The following is a 23003-nucleotide window of genomic DNA, read 5'->3' as shown; positions in this document are numbered from 1 at the left end:
AAAGACAGTCTCTTCAATAAATGGTGCTGGGAAAATTGGACATCCACATGCAGAAGAATGAAATTAGACCACTCTCTTACACCATACACAAAGATAAACTCAAAATGGATGAAAGATCTAAATGTGAGACAAGAGTCCATCAAAATCCTAGAGGAGAACACAGGCAACACCCTTTTTGAACTCGGCCACAGTAACTTCTTGCAAGATAAATCCACGAAGGCAAGAGAAACAAAAGCAAAAATGAACTATTGGGATTTCATCCAGATAAGAAGCTTTTGCACAGCAAAAGAAACAGTCAACAAAACTGGGATCCCTGGGTGGCGCAGCGGTTTAGCGCCTGCCTTTGGCCCAGGGCGCAATCCTGGAGACCCGGGATTGAATCCCACGTCAGGCTCCCGGTGCATGGAGCCTGCTTCTCTCTCTGCCTGTGTCTCTGCCTCTCTCTCTCTCTCTCTCTCTGTGCGACTATCATAAATAAAATTAAAAAAAAAAAAAAGAAACAGTCAACAAAACTAAAAGACAACCTACAGAATGGGAGAAGATATTTGCAAATGACGTATCAGATAAAGGGCTAGTTTCCAAGATCTATAAAGAACTTATTAAACTGAACATCAAAGAAACAAACAATCCAATCATGAACTGGGTAAAAGACATGAACAGAAATCTCACAGAGGAAGACATAGACATGGCCAACATGCACATGAGAAAATGCTCTGCATCACTTGCCATCAGGGAAATACAAATCAAAACCACAATGAGATACCACCTCACACCAGTGAGAATGGGGAAAATTAACAAGGCAGGAAACCACAAATGTTGGAGAGGATGTGGAGAAAAGGGAACCCTCCTGCACTGTTGGTGGGAATGTGAACTGGTGCAGCCACTCTGGAAAACTGTGTGGAGGTTCCTCAAAGAGTTAAAAATAGATCTGCCCTACGACCCAGCAATTGCACTGCTGGGGATTTACCCCAAAGATCTGGATGCAGTGAAACGCCGGGACACCTGCACCCCGATGTTTCTAGCAGCAATGTCCACAATAGCCAAACTGTGGAAGGAGCCTCGGTGTCCATCGAAAGATGAATGGATAAAGAAGATGTGGTATATGTATACAATGGAATATTACTCAGCCATTAGAAACGACAAATACACACCATTTGCTTCGACGTGGATGGAACTGGAGGGTATTATGCTGAGTGAAGTAAGTCAATCGGAGAAGGACAAACAGTGTATGGTCTCATTCATTTGGGGAATATAAAAAATAGTGAAAGGGAATAAAGGGGAAGGGAGAAAAAATAAGTGGGAAATATCAGAGAGGGAGACAGAACATGAGAGACTCCTAACTCTGAGAAACGAACTAAGGGTGGTAGAAATGGAGGTAGGCGGGGGGTGGGGGTGACTGGGTGACGGGCACTGAGGTGGGCACTTGACGGGATGAGCACTGGGTGTTATTCTGTATGTTGATAAATTGAACACCAATAAAAAATAAATTTATCAAATCGAAAAAAAAAAAAAAAGAAAGTCTTATTTTCATGATAAATTTCATTATGACCCATACTTCTCCCAGGAAAACTCTTGGGGACAGTTTTGGGGCTTTCCAGGTAAATTAATACTGCTGAAAGATATTTTTTCTAATGAACTATTTCCCCTATTTTTTTCTATTTAAAGTTATTTCTTCTAGTTTCAGAACTGCCAAGACACAGTAGGTATCTCCCCCTGCCAAATCCTGTTTAAAGTGATGAGCATCCCACAATCCGGGGGTGGGCTGGAAAAAGGCCTGTCAAATTTTGGCTATTCCTAGAGTAGTTAATTTTTAAGCAAAACTAACAATATTTCCTTTCAAGCTTGAGAAGTATATAACCTATGAAACTAGAATAAACTAAAAAGTACCTTTCCTGTTAATACTTTTGAAATTGATGTACAGAATAGTTGAAATCTATTTTTTTATTGCTGTGACATCGGGAAATTCTATAGAGTAAAAATGGGAGCAAAATTTGACTTTGCTGTAAAATGTAAGTTTGTGGTATTGAATGGGGGGATATGCATCCAATTAAGTTCCTTTCAGAGAATTAATCAAACTAAGAAAAAAACCACTCTAATGGTTTGGCCCTGTTCCTTGGGAAGTTATTACAAATAAGGGCTGGTGTTTTCAAAGTAAAGGAACTTGGAGTCTTTCACGAATTAACTATTTTAGGCAAGGCAGCTGAAGAGGTAATTATATCAATTCAAGGTGATTAAAAAATGTAAGTTACCAAGTGTAAGGACTTACAGATTATAATGTCATCATATAATTTTTTATTACATTAATTAATTAATTAATTATTTATTCATGAGAGACAGAGACACAGGCAGAGGGAGAAGCAGTCTCCATGCAGGGAGACTGACGTGGGACTCGATCCCGGGATTCCAGAATCACACCCTGGGCCGAAGGCAGGTGCCAAACCACTGAGCCACCCAGGGATCCCCAACACCATATCATTTTTAGTTATCAAATTAGGAAAGAATCAAAGGGGAAGCCAGAAACTAACTGGGTTTGTTCTAGCAATGTCACTGTATAGGCTTATAGTTTTTTGTTATTATTTATTCATCTTGACATAAGACTAGACTAGTTGTAATTATATCACAGTTCATAGGTTTACTTTTTACAATTTCCTCTAATTTTTGACTTAAGAAACTCTAATTTTTTAATTAAGTCTAACATACTTGCCCTCTAATAATTTAGTTCTGTGATGTCAGAAAAAATTCAGTGTATCTCCAATGTGCACATATATATTAAAAATGTATGTGTTCCTCTGTGTTTATTATGTTTATGATAAAAGATACACAATAGGAAGTTTAAAAAGGTTAAAGATGAAACGTTAACATTGAAAATTTTCTATTGAAGTGCAAAATAAGAACAATGTGACTAGATACTCTTCATTATTTAGGAAAGTCTTTGTTTAACAGTTTGTGATGTGATTTGATTTTTTCTGTATAATAGGCTTTATTTTTTTGAATAGTTCATATTTACAGAAAAATGGAGAAGAGAGTTTCTATATACCCTGCACCCAATTTTCCCTGCTGATAACATCTTACATTAGTATGGTACATTTACTACAGTTAATGAACCAATATTGCTACATTAATTTTTTTGGAATATTTATTTTATAGAGAGAGTGTGTGTGCACAAAAATGGTGAGAGGAAGAAGGAGAGAGAAAGAGTTTCAAGCAGGCTAAGTGCAGAGCCTGATGCAGGGCTCAATCCCAGGACCCTGAGGTCATGACCTGAGCAGAAATCAAGAGTTGGATGCTTAACTGATGAGACACTCTGATGCCCCAATACATTATTATTAACAAAGGCGATAGTTTACTCCACTTCTTTTAAGGAAGGAAGATTTTGTTTTGTTGTTTTGTTCCAGGATCCCATCCAGGACACATTACACTTAGTTGTCAGTCTATCTCCTTAGGCTCCTCTTCACTATGATAGTTTCTCAGATTTTTCTTGTTTTTGATCACCTTGACAGTTTTGAAAAATACTAGTCAAGTATTTTGTAGGATGCTCCTCTCATGGAATTTGTAATTTGTCCAATGTTTTTCTCATGATTAGACTGGGGTTATGGGATTTTGGAAGATCACATGAGTGCAGAGCCATTTTCATCAGATCACATCTATCAAGGTTACAATCCACTGACATGATTTATTGCTGAGCTCAGGTCACATGGTAACTTGTGACTCATGGATAGGCATTCTTTATCTAGTAAGGTCCAGTAACAGTCCGAGAGGTGTTTCTCAAAAGGAGAGTAATTTCCACGAAGGATAGCAGGGCTTTAGTTCCAAATCCTAGAGGTTTGCCTTGTGATTCACTTAAAAATGCTTGCTAAAGACTACAAGTAGCATCTCTATCTGCCACTTCCACTTCAAAGCTCCATTGATCTACTGGATCTTATGACCCAAATGGCAGAGCAACTTGCACAATAGACTGGACCTGTGGCCAACTTCTCCTTCCTCTTCCTTTAGTAATGACTTATTCTTCCCCTTAGAAGTGTTATTTTGATATTCCCCGTACCACTGGATCCCTGGTAATTTCACCATGGAAGAAGGCCATTGAATCCTGGAGGATTTATTTTCCATTCTCTAATGTGCAAATATCTTACCAATATGTGTACAGTAATCGCTACTTCCTGCCTACCAGGACTAATCAGTACTATCATCTTCAATGTAATGGGCTAGTATGATTTTCTGAGGAAGGGAAAGGAGGTCTTTGTAGATTAAATCATTACATAGGGCTGAAGAGTTGATGTATCCTGTGGTAAGACAGTGAAAGTGAATCACTGGCCTTGTCAGTTGAAAGTTAATCCCTTCTGGTAGACTTTCAACAGGTGTAGAGGGGAAAAAGCATTTGCCAGTTCAATGCCTACATACCAAGTACTAGGAAACAGGCTGATTTGCCCAAGCAATGAAACCACATCTGGAATAGCAGTTCAACTAGAATCACCACAGAATTCAATTTATGAAAATCCACTGTCATTCTCCATGAGCCATCTATCTTCCGTACATGTCAAATAGACAAATTCTTGAAAGGAATGTAGTGGCTATCACATCTCTAACTCTCAAGTCCCTGATGGTAGTACTAATCTTTGCAATCCCTCCAAGAATGTGGTATTGCTTTTGGTTTACATTTTTATAGGCAGAAACAGTTTTAGTGGTTCCCATTTGACCTTTTCTACCATAACAACCTTCACTTTACAACTCAGGGGAACAATGTGAGGATTCTGCTCGTTGCTGAGCAAGTCTATTTTAATTGCACATTCTGGAACTGGGGAAGTAACCATAGGATGTGTTCAGAGACCCACCGGGCATAATGTGAGATGAACCGGAGCTAAAACTCCATTAATCATAAGCCGCTACACTCTGATTGGTAGATACAATGATGTTCTGGGTTTCTATGAATCAGTGTCAAAGTAGACCCATTGTCTACTAATCTCTCAAAAGTCTGATTATTTCCTTTTCCCCAGTGAGCAATCACCCTGATAGATGGCCATAGGACCCTTTGGGGAAGGCTGGGAACAAATTAGTAATATACATTTTTGGCAGTGGAACAAGGTCCTTCCCCAAAAGGACTTGTTGGTCTCTCCTTCATTCAAAGAGTTCTGAGGGTATAACCTGGCTCAAGTATGAAAAATAGTGGAGGGGATGTGACACACTGTTCTGGTGGTGCAAGTTAGGACTTCTGTTTGCTAGACCTAGAACTCTTCTGCTCATACCAAGTATGAATTTAGTAGATTGTCCATTTTTTTTTTTCCCTAGGGACACTATGATCAAATGGCCAATGTCATAGGTCTCTGCAAGTCAGACAATTCTGATTACTCTTTTGGTTCAGCTGTCCATTACAGTAACCACACCTTTCTAGTTTTTGACAATTAAGTGCCGCCTCTTGGTTCCTGCATTCCTAGATTCCCTTATCCCCACTGCATTTAGGAATCTGAGTTTGATGGTGGTAGTTTCCACTGTAAGATGTATCTGACTACAGAAAAGAGCAATTGCGTATCTTCAAAGATGCTGGGGCTTCCCTCGTATATTTACTTCTCATAGTCATGGTGAAGGGTAGTGTCCTTTGGACACTCCAGGGGTGGGTGAGCAAGTCTTACATGATAAATCCATTCTAACGTGTCAACCCCACTTACCTCCAAGGCTTAGGATACCTTCCTCAATAGTCTCCTAGGCAGTTCTGGCATCTCATTTAGTGTAAGCACTTTGGGGTGGATGGAAGTCAAGTGATCAATAGGATTTCACTCAGGTCCTTCTTATAGTGGGCTCAGTGGGTCCCTAAACCCATCTTATGATTATTTTCCCAGATTCACATGCATAATAGAAAAAGACATACTCAGTAACCATTCAAACAAATTGTTAGCTTTCTAATCCCTGGAGGTAACATGTTGTATCTAGAATATCTGCTTGGTGGGCCCTTATTAATAAATTCAGCCTGATAGAATTTTATAAGTCTTCATCTGTTACTTTCCTAGAACTGCTACAACAAAGTACCACAAACTGAGGGCTTAAAAAATTAAAAATGTATTTTCTCATAGTTCTGGAGGATAGATGCCTGAGATCAAGTTATCAGCAGGGCCACGCTTCTTCTGAAGGCTCTTTGGAATTATCTTTCCTTGCCTTTTCCTAGCTACTAGTGGCTCCCAGCATTTCTCCATATATACTCACAACACTCCAATCTCTGCCTTTATCTTCACATGTCCGTACTTCCTGTCACTATGTATTTCAGCATCCTTTCCTAAGGATACTAGTCATTGGATTTCTGGCCCAGTCTAACCCATTATGACCTCATCTTAACTGATTACAACTACAAAGTCCCAATTTCCAAATAGGTCTCACTGAGGTTCCAAGTGGACATGAATTTTGGGAGACATTATTCAACCCACTATAATCCCACTTCCTTAATAGCCATTGGAAATATAACTCCTATATTCTTTTGTATGCTCTGAATATTTTTAGCACATGCATTTATTACTTTTTCGAATTAAAGGAAAAAATCCATCCCATGGTTCTTTCCTCAAAATACAAGTATTTTTTATCATTTTTTCCAGTTTTATTGAGAAAAAACTGGTACACATCACTGTATGAATTTAAGGTGTATAGCAAGATGCTTGGTTTACATATATTGTGAAATGATTACTGTAATTGGCTTAGTTAACAACTATCAGAGAGATACAAGAAAAATTCTCCTTGTTATTAGAATTCCTGAGATCTATTCTTTTTTTGTTTGTTTTAAAGATTTTATTTATTTATTCATGAGAGACACACACACACACAGAGGCAGGGACACAGGCAGAGGGAGAAGCAGGCTCCATGCAGGGAGCCTGACGTGGGACTCGATCCCGGGTCTCCAGGATCAGGCCTTGGGCTGAAGGCGCTAAACTGCTGGGCCGCCAAGGGATTCCTGGGATCTCCTCTTTTTTTTTTATGATAGTTACAGAGAAAGAGAGAGGGAGGCAGAGACACAGGCAGAGGGAGAAGCAGGCTCCATGCACCGGGAGCCCGATGTGGGATTCGATCCCGGGTCTCCGGGATCACGCCCTGGGCCAAAGGCAGGCGCCAAACCACTGCGCCACCCAGGGATCCCTGGGATCTACTCTTAAAAGCTTTCCTAGGTACCATATAGCAGCATTAGACATAGTCATCATGTCGTACATTACATCCCTACTAATTATTTAGATAAATAATTTAGATAAATAATCTTGTAACTGGAAGTTTGTGCCTTTTGACTACTTTCCTCCAATATTCTTGGAGGAGGAAATAGTCTCTTTTCCATCCAGTTTCTCCCTTTGATGCCCACTACTCTCCAGTCTCCCCAAAACTGGACTTCCAGCCTCATCCCTTTCCAACCTTTTCTCTAACAAAGTGGTCTTTTAAAACAGTCACCACCTCCCTCCCCCACAAGGGACACCTGCACCCCAATGTTCACAGCAGCAATGTCCACGGTGGCCAAACTGTGGAAGGAGCCTGATGTCCATCGACAGATGAATATGGTTAAAGATCATGTGGTCTATATACACAGTGGAATATTACTCAGCCATCAGGAAGGATGCATACCCACCATTTGCTTCCACGGGTTTGCAACTGGAGGGTATTATGCTGAGTCAAGTAAGTCAGTAGGAGAAGGACAAACATAAGGTTTCATTCATAAGCAGAGTATAAGAGATAACGAAAGAGATTATAAGGGAAAGGAGGGGAACGGAGTGGGGGAAAATTAGAGAGGAAGGCAAATCAAGAGAGACTCCTGACCCCGGGACACAAAGGGTTGCGGAAGGAGAGGCGGGCGGGGGACGGGGTGGCTGGGTGACAGGCACTGAGGGGGGTACGCGATGGGGTGAGCACTGGGTGTCAAACTATATGTTGGCAAATCGAATTCAAATAAAATATCAAAGAAACAAAAAGTAGAAAAAGAAGACTTCTTGGTATCTACGTAAACAAACAACTAGTCACCAGTTTCCGATGTTTCAGCGAGGATGAAGCACAAGCTGCCTCCCCAGCCTCGGGAAGCCTTTCCCGCTCGGGTCCGTGGCCCCCTCTTCCAGCAGCGTCCCTCGGCAGAACCCCGGCTACTCGCCTCCTCGCCGAGCCGTCCCCGGCACACGGGCCGCCTCCCTCCGAGCCGCGGGGCTGCGCTCGCCGGTACTGCCCCGCGCTGGCTGCTGCTCCGCTTCAGAGGGGTCTCTGCTCTCTCCCCGGGGAAGAAACACTTCGCCTTCTCCCGATCTTTGAGGTCTCCTAACATTTTCCCTTTGCTCATATTCTCCTAACATCGAATTTCACTGTAAAGAATACGGCCCCCGAGCACACGGCGAGCGGCCTTCCTGCGCCTCCCCGGCCCCAAGGCCGCGTCCCTCCGCCGCGCAGGCTTCGCTCGTCACGCCTCGGCCGGGCCGCAACGTCCGGGGACACTCCGGCGCGGGCCCGCCGCGTGGAGCATGCGCAGTGCGCGCCCCCGGCGGGCGGCCCTGGTCGTCCGGGGCTGAGCCTGCGCAGCCGCGTGAGCCGACGCGGCGCGGAAGGGCTCCGCGGCCACCGGGTCCCGGAGGCCACGCCCCCGCCGCGGGTCAGAGGCCGCGGGGCGGGCGGCTGGGACGCGTGCGGAAGTGTTCTGCGCAGCCTCGGAAGCCGGCGGGCTGGGAGCGGCGGCGGCGGCGGCGGCGGCGGCGGCTGCGGCCGGGCGCCCGGACGGGTGGGGCTCCGGGTCGTTCGGAGGCGGCCGCATGAGTCGGGGCGCCATGCCCCAGCCCGGAGCGTGGCCGGGCGCGGGCTGCGCCGAGAAGTCGGCGCGGGAAGCGGGAGCCGCGCCGCGGGAGGGCGGGAAGGCGGCGGCCGGCGGGCAGCCCCGGACCGCGGTGCGGTGCCCGGCCGAGCAGTGAGTCGGGGGGTGCGGCGGGGGCGGGCGGGGCTGCGGAGGCGCGGGCGGAGAGCCCGTCGCTCCCCGGGCCCGGGCGGGTGGTGGGCGACGGAGAGGAGCTCTCGGCCGTTGGCGCTCAGAGCCCGCGCTCTCCCGGGTCCGGCCCCCAGCGCCCTCTATTCTTATTTCTGCAAGGCTCTAAAGTTAAAGCGCCGGGAACTTGGGACACCAGCCGGAACAGCGTACTGTTGACTAACTCCCAGGGCGTCTTTCCTCCGACTTGGTTGGGGAAGAAAGTGAGGTTGCTTTTGTCGGAGCCGAGGGAAAACTGAGCCCTGCGACAAGTTTGTTCTCGGAAGGCAGGTCGCTGCTGGATGAGCTCCCCACCTGTGGAGCAGACTTTGGACGGAGTCTGACCCAATGCTCTCTGCCCATTAACGGCTTCACTAGCTATCCCCCTCCCCCTTTATTTTTAAATACGAAGGGCAGTGCTGGTTAGATCAACTGCTTAGTGAATTGTAAAGAAGGCAGCATAAATCGGAAGCGTTGATGATTTCAGCAAGGGTGTGGGAGTGAGGTGGAAGCCGAATATAGACTTGAAGCGTAGAAACTTTTTCTACACATTCAGGTTCTAGGCACATATAAATGCCTTTGAATTCCAAAATTGATGAAAGCACTCAGATAACTATTTTGACAGGTAGCTTATTGGCTGGCAAGTTGAATTATTAGGTGCGTTCAAATGTGACTTCTTTTTTTTTTTTTTTTGGCATTTCCTATAAAGCAATCTTTGGCAGGCCTGTGCAGCTAGTGTATTATAATAACTTTCATGTGTATGGTTCTTTACCATGGGCATTGACTTTCTCATTTATTGAGCACCCAAACCCTCTTGGGATGGTATTATTATCCACTTTCAATGTGTTTATGGCTACTGGGAAAGATTTGGCGAAGGCAGTCTCAAACCCCGGGAGCTATGCAGGTGACCTGAGTGAGTGAGGTCAGGTGTGGACCATGGGTTTCTGGAGAGCTGTGTCCATCACTGTTGGGGTCAGAGGCCACTAGGTTCTACCCTCTGCTTCCTGGATTTTCTGTATTCAAAGCATCCGGGTATCCTGACTTTTTAATGAAATATCCTGATTTTTAAGTAGTATCATTTTACTTTTTAATTGAAACCACCGTGTAGGCCCATGTGTGAGCTAATGTGGTCTCTCGCTTCAGGGTTAGAGAAGCACCTCTGACTCTGCAGAGAGTAGAGCAGGCTGGGCTGCCGGGAGAGAGAGGGAGTGTCTTCTGCTTCTGCCCCTCCACAGCCCATCCTGGTTTCTAACTGTTGCAGCCTTGCTCTTGCCCTGGTGGTCGGAGCTATGACTCCCCGGTTAGAGACCCTGCCCCTCAGAAGCTGCACCTTAGCATTCTCATGCCCCTTTGAGATGGAGAAACTTTGAATCCAGAACCACGTTCCTAAAAGTATGCATAGTTATTTGGCAAGTTTTTCTGTTGTATGTGGTTTCCAGAGTCAGAACCTGGGGAATTAGGCCACGGTAGGAAGGAGGGCTCTTTGCTGATGAAAAGGTTTTGAGGCATACTTCTTACTGCTGTCAATAGATTTACAGACTTAGTCTGAAAGGAATAAAAAAAACAAAACAAAACCACCCAGCCTAGGTTTGCCATTTTACACATTAGGAAACTGAGTTGCAGATAACAGAAGTGCTTCTTGGCCAGGGAGACAGGGAGTAGGTTTCAGGGCCAAGTTTCCTGATGCCTCGGTGGGAACCTACCTCCATCTTTTTCTGGCTTTCTCAGCAAAACCAGGCAGAGGAGCATGATTTATAATGACCTTCCCCTTTCCTCCTCTAGCTCATTTGAGAGCTGGTGTTGGCTGGCATCCCCTGGACAAGCCCTAAGGATGGCTTACAGATGACTTAACGGTCTGGTTTGAAGAAGTCTTAGGTCACACCAGATTCAGTTGACTTCCTTGAAGCTGCCTCACTCTTCCTGTGAGCATGTCTTCTGTGCTCTTTCCTCCTGCCCCCCCCCTCCGCATTTGAGGCTGAGACTGTGTCTACTTCTTGCCCTTAGCTAAAGTAAACTACCATCCTTAAAGACAAAGATGGTCCTGGGACATGGTTGGTGGCCAGGCTAGACATGCTTAGGGAATTGAGAAGCAAGATTATGGCAAGGCCCATCTTTGTCTGCCTAATGACGGGACATGGTTTGAATCTGGGGTCCATAGGTTGGCAGTGTGTGGTGAGGAACATGTTTGTGAACCCCTCTGAAATTGAAGGTAAAATTTTATGTATATTTGTTTTTCTGGGCCAAGGTTCTAATGAAAGCTTTGGATCTTCAAAAGGGCTGTGAATAAGTCATTAAACCATTGTTCTTGGATGTTGCTAAATATGTTGTCGTGTGAATGTGTTGTCCCACTTACCTCACTCCTTAGCTCCTGTGGGACTATGTTTGATGAGGTAACAGCTACTCCCTCCTATCCCTTCTCCCACCTGGAAGTAAAGACTGTTTCAAACCTCATCGTTGAGGATATCTGGGTTGTCCCCAGACACCTCTGGAAGTCACGTGGAGTAGCATGAGCCAGTCATGGAAAGTCCACTTGCGGAAGGGAGGTGGAATGTTGGCTTGGGTGTCAGTACTTTCCTGCATTTGATGTGTTGTTCACCTATCTCTAAAACTGCTAAGTGGTGGAGAAAGGCTGGGTTGAGTGGTCTTTGCTTTTCCTGTGCATTTGTGGGAAGGTACATTGGTGTCACAGCGGTTGACACTGTCTTACCAACACTGCCTGGGCCATTGGTCTTCTAGGATAGGCTAAGTTAAGCGTGAACTGCAGCGTTCAAGTTTAGAAAGCTGAATAAAGCCATACTCAGCTTAGCTTTTTTAGACAACTAAGGGGAACTTAATGCAAATGTTCAAAATGGTGAGTGATTACAATGCTCTCTTGTTAGTTTTGCATATACATTAGAATTGGCTTTTTTCATATTACATGTTTACTTTTATCAGAACTTGAAAAATTGGCTTTACAGAAACGCCTTGCTTCACTGAGCTCTATGACTTTAGTTGATAGCTTTTGTTCCTGGCAACAGTATAATTTTGTTTGTATGTGGTAACCATTTTTAAATTAAATTTTTAAACATTTATTCTTATGCAGGTCTTTGAACAGATCAAGAAGGGTTATAATTTGGTATGCAAAATCATGTAGTTGACTCAATCATGTATATTGCTTCGATGTTAAGAATAAGATATTTCATCTCTAGCTTAAGAGAATGGGAGCTTGAAAATACACATTTTAGGGGCGCCAGGGTGGCTCAAGTCATGATCCCGGGGTCCTTGGTTCTAGCCTACATCAGGCTCCCTGCTTAGCAGGGAGTCTGCTTCCTCTCCCTCTGCCCCTCCCCCTGCTTGTGTGCACATGTGTGGGTGCGCGTGCTCTCTCTCTGTCTCTGTCAAATAAATAAATAAAAAATTTTAAAAAAGAAAATACATACTTTGAAATAACAATATACTAAACTAAGAATTTTAATTTTCTAAGTAGGGGCACCAGGGTGGCTCAGTGGTTGGGCCTTTGGTTGGGCCTTTGGCTCTGGTCATGGTCCTGGGATCCTGGGGTCAAGTCCCTCTTTCTGCCTATGTCTGTGCCTCTCTCTCTCTATCTCTTATGAATAAACAAATCCCTTTTAAAAAAAAGACTTTTTTAAGTAGGACTTACTAGGATTTTGGTTTTAAAATTTAACTCACTTGTGTTATTGACCATGACTCACATGCAATGGTCCCCAAGATATCAAGTCACATTTAAGACTTCGTTTTACTTTTCTACCTATCTTTTATGTTTTCTAGAAGGAAACCTTTGGCCATGGTGATCATTTGAGAGTTTGAGCTTCAGTGGCCTCTTCTGTGTCAAATGGTAGACACTCCCCACCCCAACTTGACATGTAAACACAAAAGTTTACCAAATTTCTGAAACCAGTCGTGACGATTTTATCTTACAATGTGATATCCTTTTTCTTTTCATTATTTCACTACCTTCCCTTCTCATAAAAACTCAAACCTCTAGTTTAAATATAATGTATGATAAGCATAAATTATATAAATACAAAATATAAATATATAAATATTTTGTTGCTATTTTCAGCTTTAATATTTTGATATTTAAAAAGGTTAAAGCAAAAGATTATTGAGTGAACTATTAAATAATATTTTTATTTTTCTTGTCCTTACACATCTCTATCTCTTCAGTTGATTGCCCTTATGTTGGATGACTTATTTCATTTTGGCTATTAAATATCTTTTCTGACCATACTAATTGAACTTATTGCTTAAAATTTATTCTCTCTCCAAGGAATTACAGCTTTAGTATCATTTTAAAAGTGGCCTTTAAAGGCCATATTATACGGTTTCCTTGTGGCCTTGTAAAGTCAGCAAACGTCCTTGGATACTTGTCCTTGGTGGCCAGGGAAGTTAGCAAACATTTATGCACAGGATCTGAATGAAATCTGGTTGTGGTTTAAGTAATTTGAATGTACTCTGGCCTCCCATTCACCCATTTCTACTTTACTGCATTTGTATATCTTGAATAAGTGCTTTTTTATTTCCAATAATCTTCCTTTCTACTCTGTCTTCCTTTCACATTTAGTTCTCATGTTGATTTCTTTTCGTTCCAGTCCTATTGCCCTTTGTGGAAATTTGTATGTGTAGCTGTACTAAGAGATGCTTGTTTAGAGAACTTCCTCTGGGCACTGGTGTTGCAATTGTACTTGGGTTATTTTGCAAATTAAAAGGAAGAGGACAAAAGTGGAGCCACATGTGCCTGCAGCATAGCCACAGAATTCTCTTGAAGCACAATTTTTAACAATGCATAGGTTCATAGTTTGTTAGAACTTAAGCCCTGGAAGAGGAACCATGTAGATTGTACAGATCTTATCTGCTCTTCTCACTTTGAAGATGAGAAAAACCAAGGCCAAGATTAGGAAAGTGGCTTGCCCAAAGGCATGCTTCTGATGACGTCAAGAAAGTGGTTCACTTAAATGCTTATTTTATAGGATCAGAATTTCTCTCTTATTTGATAAGATTAGAATGGAGGCCAAAAGATATAATGAAATTATTAAAAGAAGAACTAACACATTTAGTCACTTTTTATTTTAGGCTTTTGATGTATAGTCCCTGTGAATCTGGTTTCTGTTTGCTTTTACCTCTAGTGTAGGCTCCCTGGGTGACACCATACCTTTTACTTGGAATCTCACAGGGGGTGGGAGAACATGGGAAGTATCTTTTCCTAATATGTCCCTTCAGCCCCACACTATTTTTAAAAGTAGGCCCGGGGATCCCTGGGTGGCCCAGTGGTTTGGCGCCTGCCTTTGGTTCCGGGCGCGATCCTGGAGACCCGGGATTGAGTCCCGCATCAGGCTCCCGGCATGGAGCCTGCTTCTCCCTCTGCCTGTGTCTCTGCTTCTCTCTCTCTCTCTCTGTCTATCATGAATAAATAAATAAATAAATCTTAAAAAAAAATAGGCCCATACACATTACTTTTATTTAGAGAGGAAAAAAGGAACAATAAATGACCAGTGGGTGAATTGTTTATTAGTATTCCACACCAGTGGTGTAGTATGAGAATAAGAAGAACTTTTTGGAAAGCTGGTATTTTACATGTGTCCATTTTCACAACAATCTTTAGAGATGAGTTCTCTTACTGTCCTTTTTACAGTGGTTAAGTTTAAGTGGTTAAATTTAAGCACCAAGAGGTATAGTTGCTTTATCTCCATAGTCACACACACACAGGGCTAATGAGACCTTGTAACTTTCGGGTCCTCACTCTAACCATGGCACTCTACAGCGGGATCACCCATATCACATGTGTCCTACTATGTTAGGCAGTGAGCCATTCTAGCAAAGGGAATGGATTGAGCCAAGCACAGATGTAAAAGCGTAGGCTAGTGTTGGTCAAGTATTTGGACTGAAGTGTGGGTATGTGTAGAGGAATTGTGGAATACAGGCTAGGTCTACATACAGACTTCCCTGCTTATTTGGGAGCCATTACAGGGTTTCAGTGAGGTGGGGAAGGTGGCTATGTTAGATTCTCCACTTCATCTGCTTCTCTCACTATCCCTTCTTCATCTGTCTCTTGCTCCTGCTCATCTCTTCTTTCTTTCCCCCTGCTATGCTGGGCCATGTACTAGGAGCTGGGGTGCTGAGGGAATTGGGGACAGGAGTATCTCAGGTCCTTCACTCAGGTCCTTATTTGTTATTAACTACTTCCTGTGTGTCATCATACCTGGAGCCTCTGTCTTGTGTGAAGATTGGAGATGTGCCGTCATGGGGAGGAAACCTAGGGACTTGGAGGTCTGATTACACTTTATGTGTACATCAGTCAGTTTCCTTGTTTTCCGCTCTGGGTGCCTCCTGTACCCTGAAAAGTACTTGACACTTCCAGTTCCTAAGTGCTTCTGAGGGTTCTGCAGGTTTACTGTCTTACCATCCAGCAGATGTTCCTTTTCTGGCATGGAGGCATGGAAGCTTCCCTGTCCTCTGTCATTTACTGTTTCTTCATCTCCCTTGAAGCTATTTGGGCTTTCACATGTCTTGTGGTTTTAGCAAAGATAGTTGGTATTTCGGTTTCTCATCATTATCAAATTGTGGCTTATCTTGAGGGGTTAAAGGAAATACCCTTTTTCAATCCTTGTCTAGCACCCAATGGGTTTTTTTTTCCCTTTCTAGTACATAGTAGGTTCTTGATCACTTGCTAAATGAGACTAGATATTTTAGAAACCTATTATATAAGTTGGTCAGAGTGGCAGCACTTCAGGTATGTGGGACAGTAGAGATATATTCTTTTTTAAAATTTATTTTTTGTTTTGTATTGTAGCTCAGTTTGCCTACATATAGTATAACATCCAGTGTTCATCTCGTCAAGTGCCCCCCTCAGTGCCTGTCACCCACTCACCGCATCCCCCCACCCACCTCCCCTTCCACCACCCCTTGTTCGTTTCCCAGAGTTAGGAGTCTTTCATGGATTGTCAACCTCTCTAATTTTTCATGTGACTGGCTGCTTGAATGTGGGGGTCAGGGAGCAGAAGGAGCCTTGGAAGGTTTTTTTGTTTTGTTTTTGTTTTTTAGTTTTGTTGAGCTTATAATAATTGCTGTTCTCCTATCCTTGTTTTTAAATTAGTGATTGTAAAATGTGCTTGTGACATAATACAATTGGCCTGCATTCCTGTGTAAATACTTTTATTAGTATTCTCTTCATTTATGGAACTTGATAGGATCATGACATGGCTTCAATGATAAGACACATGCTGAGATGCTTATGAATATAGTTGAGGGCCCATATTAATAAATGTTACAGTTCAAATGACCTCAGAGCTATGTAGCCACTAAAGTGATGTTTAAGTATCTCATTGAAATTAAGAAACCCTGAAGTGGAATGATAGAAATATGAACATCCAAGATTTAAGATTCATATTTTATCAGATCATCATCATGTAACATGAGAAAGTTAGACTTTTAGTGTCTAATAAATTTTTTAAGCACGTGCATAATGTAACAGGAGGGAAAATGTCAGTGCAACCAATTTTTGAAATGTCTTAATTTGGTGTGATTTCAGTGAGGAGGATATGTATCGTGACGCGGATGAAATAGAAAAGGAGAAAGAATTACTTACACATGAAAGAGAGTTATCAGGTATGTTTGGAATTGTTTATTTGTGAGTTCTTACTATTTATAGTAGGAAATGCAGTAAGTGAATATATCCATTTTCATAAAATGCTGAGATGTCCTTCCTAGGAAACATTCTTATGCATATGGTCTTAGCTGCATCTATTATTCATTTTGCTGAGTATGTTTGAGGAATACTGTTTCCTGAGGTTTTAAAATTGTAATGCAGATATTCTCTCTGCATCCTTTATGTTCATGTCATTTTTGCACATGTGCGTATTTGTGTACCCTTGACACCACCCTCTCTCAGTTTGTGATTTCCTTTGTATTCTTAGAGGGAGAGTTTGGATTTGAAATGCACTTTTCATTTCAAATGGGAGGACTTCTCAAGAAGCTGGCTCCATGTGTCTTTTATGAAAATGGCCATGTGCACTTGATTGACTTAAAGGATGATTATGGGATCAGTAGCAGGAATTGTCTCATTGTTTCATGACCTTTTGTCCATGTTTCTTCTTAGTTATGCCTGCTCTTCTCATTCATCCTTCCCAGACCTTCATACCTATGGGCTGTTGCTGCTAGGGTGAGGCCCGACCCCTGGCGTCCTCTGCTGTGGGGAATGGCCAGCAGGGCTGTCTTCAGAGAAGAACTTCCCTACTAGCTTGTGCAGGAGCCAAGTGGGGATGTTGCACTTGCAGGATATGCCACTAGTGATTCCCAGGTGGCATTTCCTCTCTCATTACCTTTGCATGTACATGTTCTGCTGGTTGGTTTTGAGAACTAGTTTGTGTTTAGTTTATGGTTAAGAAAAATATTGCCATATGTGTAATTAGGAACAAATGACACACAGTGGGGTTTTTGATCATTTCCAGGTTTTTCTTGAGTTGTCCTCACAAGGAACTGGTGGAAATTTTTACTGTGGTAGAGATGAGCGTCTCTGTAATTGTTCAGTCAGGTGTGTCCCTGTGCCATCTGTGTTGGTCCTCCATGACACTTGAGAGGATGCTCTGTTTCTGCTGCTGCCATTGGACACCATTCACTTCGGGCGTGGAGTCCTTGTTAGTCGTATTCCTCAGGAGAAAGTGCTTCTTCCGTCATCCCGGGTCACTGCTGCGTCTGCGGGGACCTCCTGCTTTCCTGTGGCTCTGCAGGTGCTCTGCCGTGGGTTTCCCCTGTCTGCAGGGGCAGCCCTCCCTGTGCAAGTGTTTTAGCTTTTCAGGGAGCTGTGTCATTTCCAGCTTTTGTCCGAGGTTAAAGTGGGTCCCTGTATACTCCTTGCATATCAGTCCTTCTAGGTTCATTGGCCTTCCTGAAATGAGGCTTTTTGGAAGGCCTTTGTACGGGTCTGTCAGTGGAAAGCTCTGTTTGCTTGAAAATGTATCTCAACCTCTTTTTTAAGAACTCCAGATGAGTAGTTGTTTAATCCTTTTGCAGATGAGGTTGTTGACAGTACTGCAGTCAGACTAATCCTTGGTGGATAATGTCAGTTTTTTCTTTGGTATCCTGCACTTTCTTTCTGATGTCTGCTAAGTGTGGACTTTTAAAAACCTACTGCTTGAAGTCTTCTTTTTGGATTCCCGGAAGCCTAGTTTTCATTAGTTTGGAAGAATTCTCAGCCGTTATTTTCTGGAATATTGTCCTTTTCTTATTCTCTCTACTTACTCTTCCAGAACTGGAAGGAAATTTTGCTTGCCTCCCTCAGCCATCCAAAGCCCTTCATGACATGCCCCTTCATAGACTTTTATCTTATAGCCTCTGTTCCACTCTGGGCAGTTTCTTCAGATCTTTATTACCATATGGTGCTTAAGGACCAGACCTGTTGGTTACTTGAGCTCCTGTTTACCACTCTGGTTTTCAGCTTCTCCTTTGTTTTGTTTTGGTTTTGGTTTTTTGACATTAGTAGTGTTCTTTCTTGGAAGCAGTAACAGAGTCTGTGTAGTTTGTATTTCAACAAAGAAAGGAACTGTGGTGACCCTAAGCAGCTTGAGGTCAGGGCTAGCCTTGTCCTGTGCCCCCACCTCCTGTCCTAAAGGAGGGCATGCATTGGCTGCTGGAGCCCTCCTCCCCAACAACAGCAGCAGGATGGAACTTCAGGTAACATTTTGGTGCTGGCAGCTGTGTGGGTCCTCCACTTCCCCGCCCTCACTGTCCCCTGAGGCCTCTCAGCATAGGGCTGTGACATGTGGCTTGGCCTCTTGACTGACCCGGTGAGGTCCCCTGCTGTGTCCTCTCAGTTTGGGGGCAGTGGACCTGCCAGCCGGGCTCACAGGCTGGGCTTATCTCGTTGTGGGCAGGACTGGGGACTGCAGTGAGGATTGCGGCCAGGAGAGCAGGGAGGCTCCACTTTGTGGAGGGCCTTCCTGAGCTGGAAGTGTGTTGTCTGTTGAGGCTCCTCACGTTGCCTGGTGGGAAAACAGGGCCTTATTAGTGTCCTCAACTCCAGATGTTTGCCATTCCTTCTACTTTGTGGGGAAGTGAGTGAGAAGGCAGGTACAAGGAGTTCTTCCCTCCACTAAGTACATGTTCAAAAAATGTTTCTTGAATTAAAACACTGATGGGTCTCTATTTAGCATTGGCTGTGCAGCATTGGTATTTGTGGTCTCCGGGTATTACTCTTTCAGTGGTGTGTTACACTTGTAAAGCCAGTCCTAACTTAGGCCATAGAGTTGTCTGTAAGCTGCAAAGACTTTGTGCTGCCTCATCCCTGCATCTGTCACACCCTGGCTTGTCAGCACTTGTAGTCTTTTCTTTAGTCATCTGTAAACTGGCTCAGTAAGCTCAGTTTCTAGCTCAATGCCTGCCATATAGCAGACATTCAGTAAATACCTGTTGAATCAAGCTGAATGTGTTTTTAGTTTACATCTTTCCTCAGGAGTAAATACATTATAAGGTACTTCTGTGTTTATGTCTTAATTTCCTTGCTAACCTTTACTTCTTTAATAATTTAAAAAAGGAAGTCAAGATTTGCCTGAGAAGTTATCTTCCTAAAACACACATACCCATGTGCGTGCGTACATGTTTACCACAAAATCAGACCCCAGAGCCCATATGTTAAACAAGGAAAATCTAAAGCCCATTTTTTTATTATATAATTTGTCTGATTGGAAATTATATTTTTAATGTATTACTAGAATCCAATGTGAGGTCTGTAGCTCAGCTAACATTGAGAGCTTCATTAGTTTCTGGCTTCCTATCAATAGTTTATAGCCTTTTGGGATGAGGGCAGAGTATAAATAAATAAAGACATATAATTTCTGTTATGGTAGGTGTTATCTCTTTGTATAATGGTTATATAAAACTAATTAAAAACCATTAGATGTATTTTTTCATAGCTCTGACTGTTGCACAATTAGTTTGATTAATATTTTTGGACACCTTATGTCAGTGAAGTTCCAAGTGCTCAGGACACAGCTGAGACACAAAATAAGTCCTTGGGCTCAAGGAACTTATGTTTTACTGTATTCATGAGTGGGGGTTTAGGGAGAAATGCAGAAAAAGAAATATGTCAGGTGTTGATGAGTGCCTAGAAGAAAAACAAAACAGTAAAAGGGGAATAGAGTGAAGGTGTGTGTGTGACATTGTGACATATGAGTGTTGGGTGACATTTGAGCAGAGACCTGTAGGGAGTGCTGGAGCCCCACAGTGTGTGGAAGTACAGGGAGGCTGCTGATCCGGCCAGAGCAGTCCAAGTTTGGAGAGCTGAGGCCAGAGGCAGTGGGAGGCCAGGACAGGGACCCTTGTAGGAAGTAAGGACATTGATTCCACTCCAGTGGGAGGTTCTGGAGCTCTCAGAACCCAGGAGTGATGATAATTGTCTGACTTCGGTTTTAAATGCATCACTCTGGCTGGTAGATCTCTGGGTTTCTAGGAGCGAGGGGATGGTTGTAGGTAGTGGCGGGGTTCTGGATCTTTTTGGAATGAAGTTATAGAAAAATTAACCTGAGTAAAGCAGTGCTGTTATTTTGATTATGCTTTCTTTCATTATCCACCCACCTTCCTTTCTGATTCTTCAGCAGAAGCTAGATTAAGTGTGGCTCCTGAAATGGACATCATGGACTACTGCAAAAAAGAATGGAGGGGCAATACACAAAAAGCCACATGTATGAAAAAGGTATGATCCCTAGATACAAGAAGGTTTCAAGTGTTTCCTTTTATTTTAAAGATTTTATTTATTTATTCATGAGAGACAGAGAAAGAGAGCAAGAGCGAGAGAGAGCGAGCAAGAGAGAGAGGCGGAGATACAGGCAAGGGAGAAGCAGACTCCTCACAGGGAGCCCGATGTGGGACTCAATCCTGGGACTCCAGGATCACGCCCTGGGACGAAGGCAGACACTAAACCTCTGAGCCACCCAGGAATCCCCTCAAGTCTTTCCAATAGTCTGTCATAAGTAATTATATAATATGTCCTTCAAACATTATATGGTCTCATTCATTTGGGGAGTATAAAAAATAGTGAAAGGGAATAAAAGGGAAAGGAGAAAAAATGAGTGGGAAATATCAGAAAGGGAGACAGAACATGAGAAACTCCTAAATCTGGGAAATGAACAAGGGGTGGTAGAAAGGGAGGTGGGCAGGGGTGGGGGTGACTGGGTGACGGGCACTAAGGGGGGGCACTTGATGGGACGAGTACTGGGTGTTATTCTATATGTTGGCAAGTTGAACACCAATAAAAAATAAAAAATATATATATAATATGTCCTTTTATATTTTTAGACGTAGTTACAACTGTTCCTAGACTACATAAATATTGGTGGTCGAATTTTAGAGATGAGAAGACAGACTTCAAATGTAAGGGACTGGTTTCAAGTCACAGTATTAATATAGGGCCAGCATTAGTTTCTTTGAAAAATGCATCTAAATGATGCTGTGCTATTCAGAGTTGGGCCAATCATTGGTTGTCCTCTTGGGGTCATTTGGGAATGTCCTTCTGGCCTTGTTTGGTAAAAGCTTTAGGGATGGGACTAGCAGATGCCAAACTGAGGTCTCTCTCGGTTTGGTCTGCCCTCCTGTCCGAGGGGTCTAGGCTCTCCCATGCTCCCTGTGCAGGGAAACTACTCCCTTTGTTAGGGTGTCCCTGGAGCTGCCCCTCCTGGTCCCATCACATAGACTGACGACCCTTATGGAGTGTCCAAGGCTGTGGGACATTGGGGATTCCCATGACATATGGTCCTGCTGTGACTGGGCTGGGTCATTGTCCAAGTCAGACCGCTGGCCCATACCCATTGCACACTGGTCAAGCACAAGAACCCTGTTGGTTCTTCCCTCGAATGTCTCCTGTACCCAGCATTCCTTAGTGGGTTGAATGATGTGAAATTGCTACCCTTTGACCATTTCTGAGCTACAAAATGCCAGTTTCAACCTAAAACTTCCATCACCTTCTGTAACCTCTGGGTTTATCCTTTGCTCATTTTTCTCTTAGGATTATTTATGTTACGAATTTGAACATACTTGCTATATTAGAGATACTGACCTGTCCTATTTGATAGGAATATCTGTTCTATTGTTTAGATCTGTATTGTTCAGGGTTTAACATTTTTATTTATTTATTATTTATTTATTTTTATATAAATTTATTTTTTATTGGTGTTGTTCAATTTACCAACATATAGAATAACACCCAGTGCTCATCCCATCAAGCGCCACCCCCCCCCAGTGCCCGCCACCCAGCCATCCCCACCCCCCACCCACCTCCCCCTCCACCACCCCCAGCCCATCTCCCAGAGTTAGGAGTAGGGTTTAACATTTTTAAACATCTTGTATATATCTGTTCTTTTCCTCCAAGCTCGTTTTTATAGAAAACATTATGCCTCTTTAACACACATTTCAGCTCTCACACCTGCCCTGAAATGGGCTGACCTTCCTCAGATTGTAGCTGCTCCTTAAAGCTCTGAGAGCCAGTCTTAGCTTTGCTCCCTGCCAATCTCTTTGTGTCTCAGGCACTTGGTAGAGAGGTTGATCATGAAATGCCTGGGACTATGAATGCTGACATTTGTGAAGCCAGCTGCTGAATGTGTATATTGGCCACTTATAGGTTTTTCAGACTCCAGCCCTGTACCAGACTCGATAACCAGGTTACCTAACATATGTTTTCTCACCTTCCCTAGAAATCGTTTCCCTGACTTGCAATTTTATCTTACAACCTCAGACTCTTTAAATGATCTGTTTTAACAGTTGACACCTCAAGATCCCTAATTCGAAAGTATCTATTAAATTATCCAAATATTCCATATTTTGGAACTCCTGCTAAAACCCTTTCTCTAAATAAATAAATAAATAAATAAATAAATAAATAACCCTTTCTCTGTGATTTTAGTTTGAATGAAAGATTTGACCATGTAGTTGGACTCTTTTAGTGACCACATAAAAAAAGGCACATCAGTTAGACAAGTGTCACTTGGGACCTGTGGCAGTAAGGAGAGCATCTCAGTGGCCCAATGACAGTTTGGATCTTAATTCTCTTTTTGTCCTTATTGGTCTT

The 23003-nt window shown here is 43.1% G+C and overlaps 1 protein-coding gene across 5 annotated transcripts in view; it reads left to right on the top strand.

Annotated features, from left to right (window-relative positions):
• Positions 1-8727: 8727 nt before the first annotated feature.
• Positions 8728-23003, top strand: part of OTULIN (OTU deubiquitinase with linear linkage specificity) — a 40115-nt gene continuing 25839 nt past the window's right edge. For 3 of the 5 annotated variants that reach the window (XM_038583294.1, XM_038583293.1, XM_038583291.1), the window contains exons 1-3: positions 8728-8896; positions 16479-16555; positions 20539-20636. In XM_038583294.1, coding sequence (XP_038439222.1) covers positions 8745-8896; positions 16479-16555; positions 20539-20636 — 327 coding nt within the window. In that variant the 5' untranslated portion in view covers positions 8728-8744. The remainder of the gene's footprint in view (positions 8897-16478; positions 16556-20538; positions 20637-23003) is intronic. The other 2 variants (XM_038583295.1, XM_038583292.1) reach the window with 1 other exon arrangement.

The sequence above is a fragment of the Canis lupus genome, chromosome 34, assembly GCF_011100685.1.
Source record: "Canis lupus familiaris isolate Mischka breed German Shepherd chromosome 34, alternate assembly UU_Cfam_GSD_1.0, whole genome shotgun sequence".
Taxonomy (NCBI): Eukaryota; Metazoa; Chordata; class Mammalia; order Carnivora; family Canidae; genus Canis; species Canis lupus.
The sequence above is the reverse complement of the archived record's forward strand: the minus strand, read 5'-3'. Positions and strand labels throughout refer to the sequence as shown.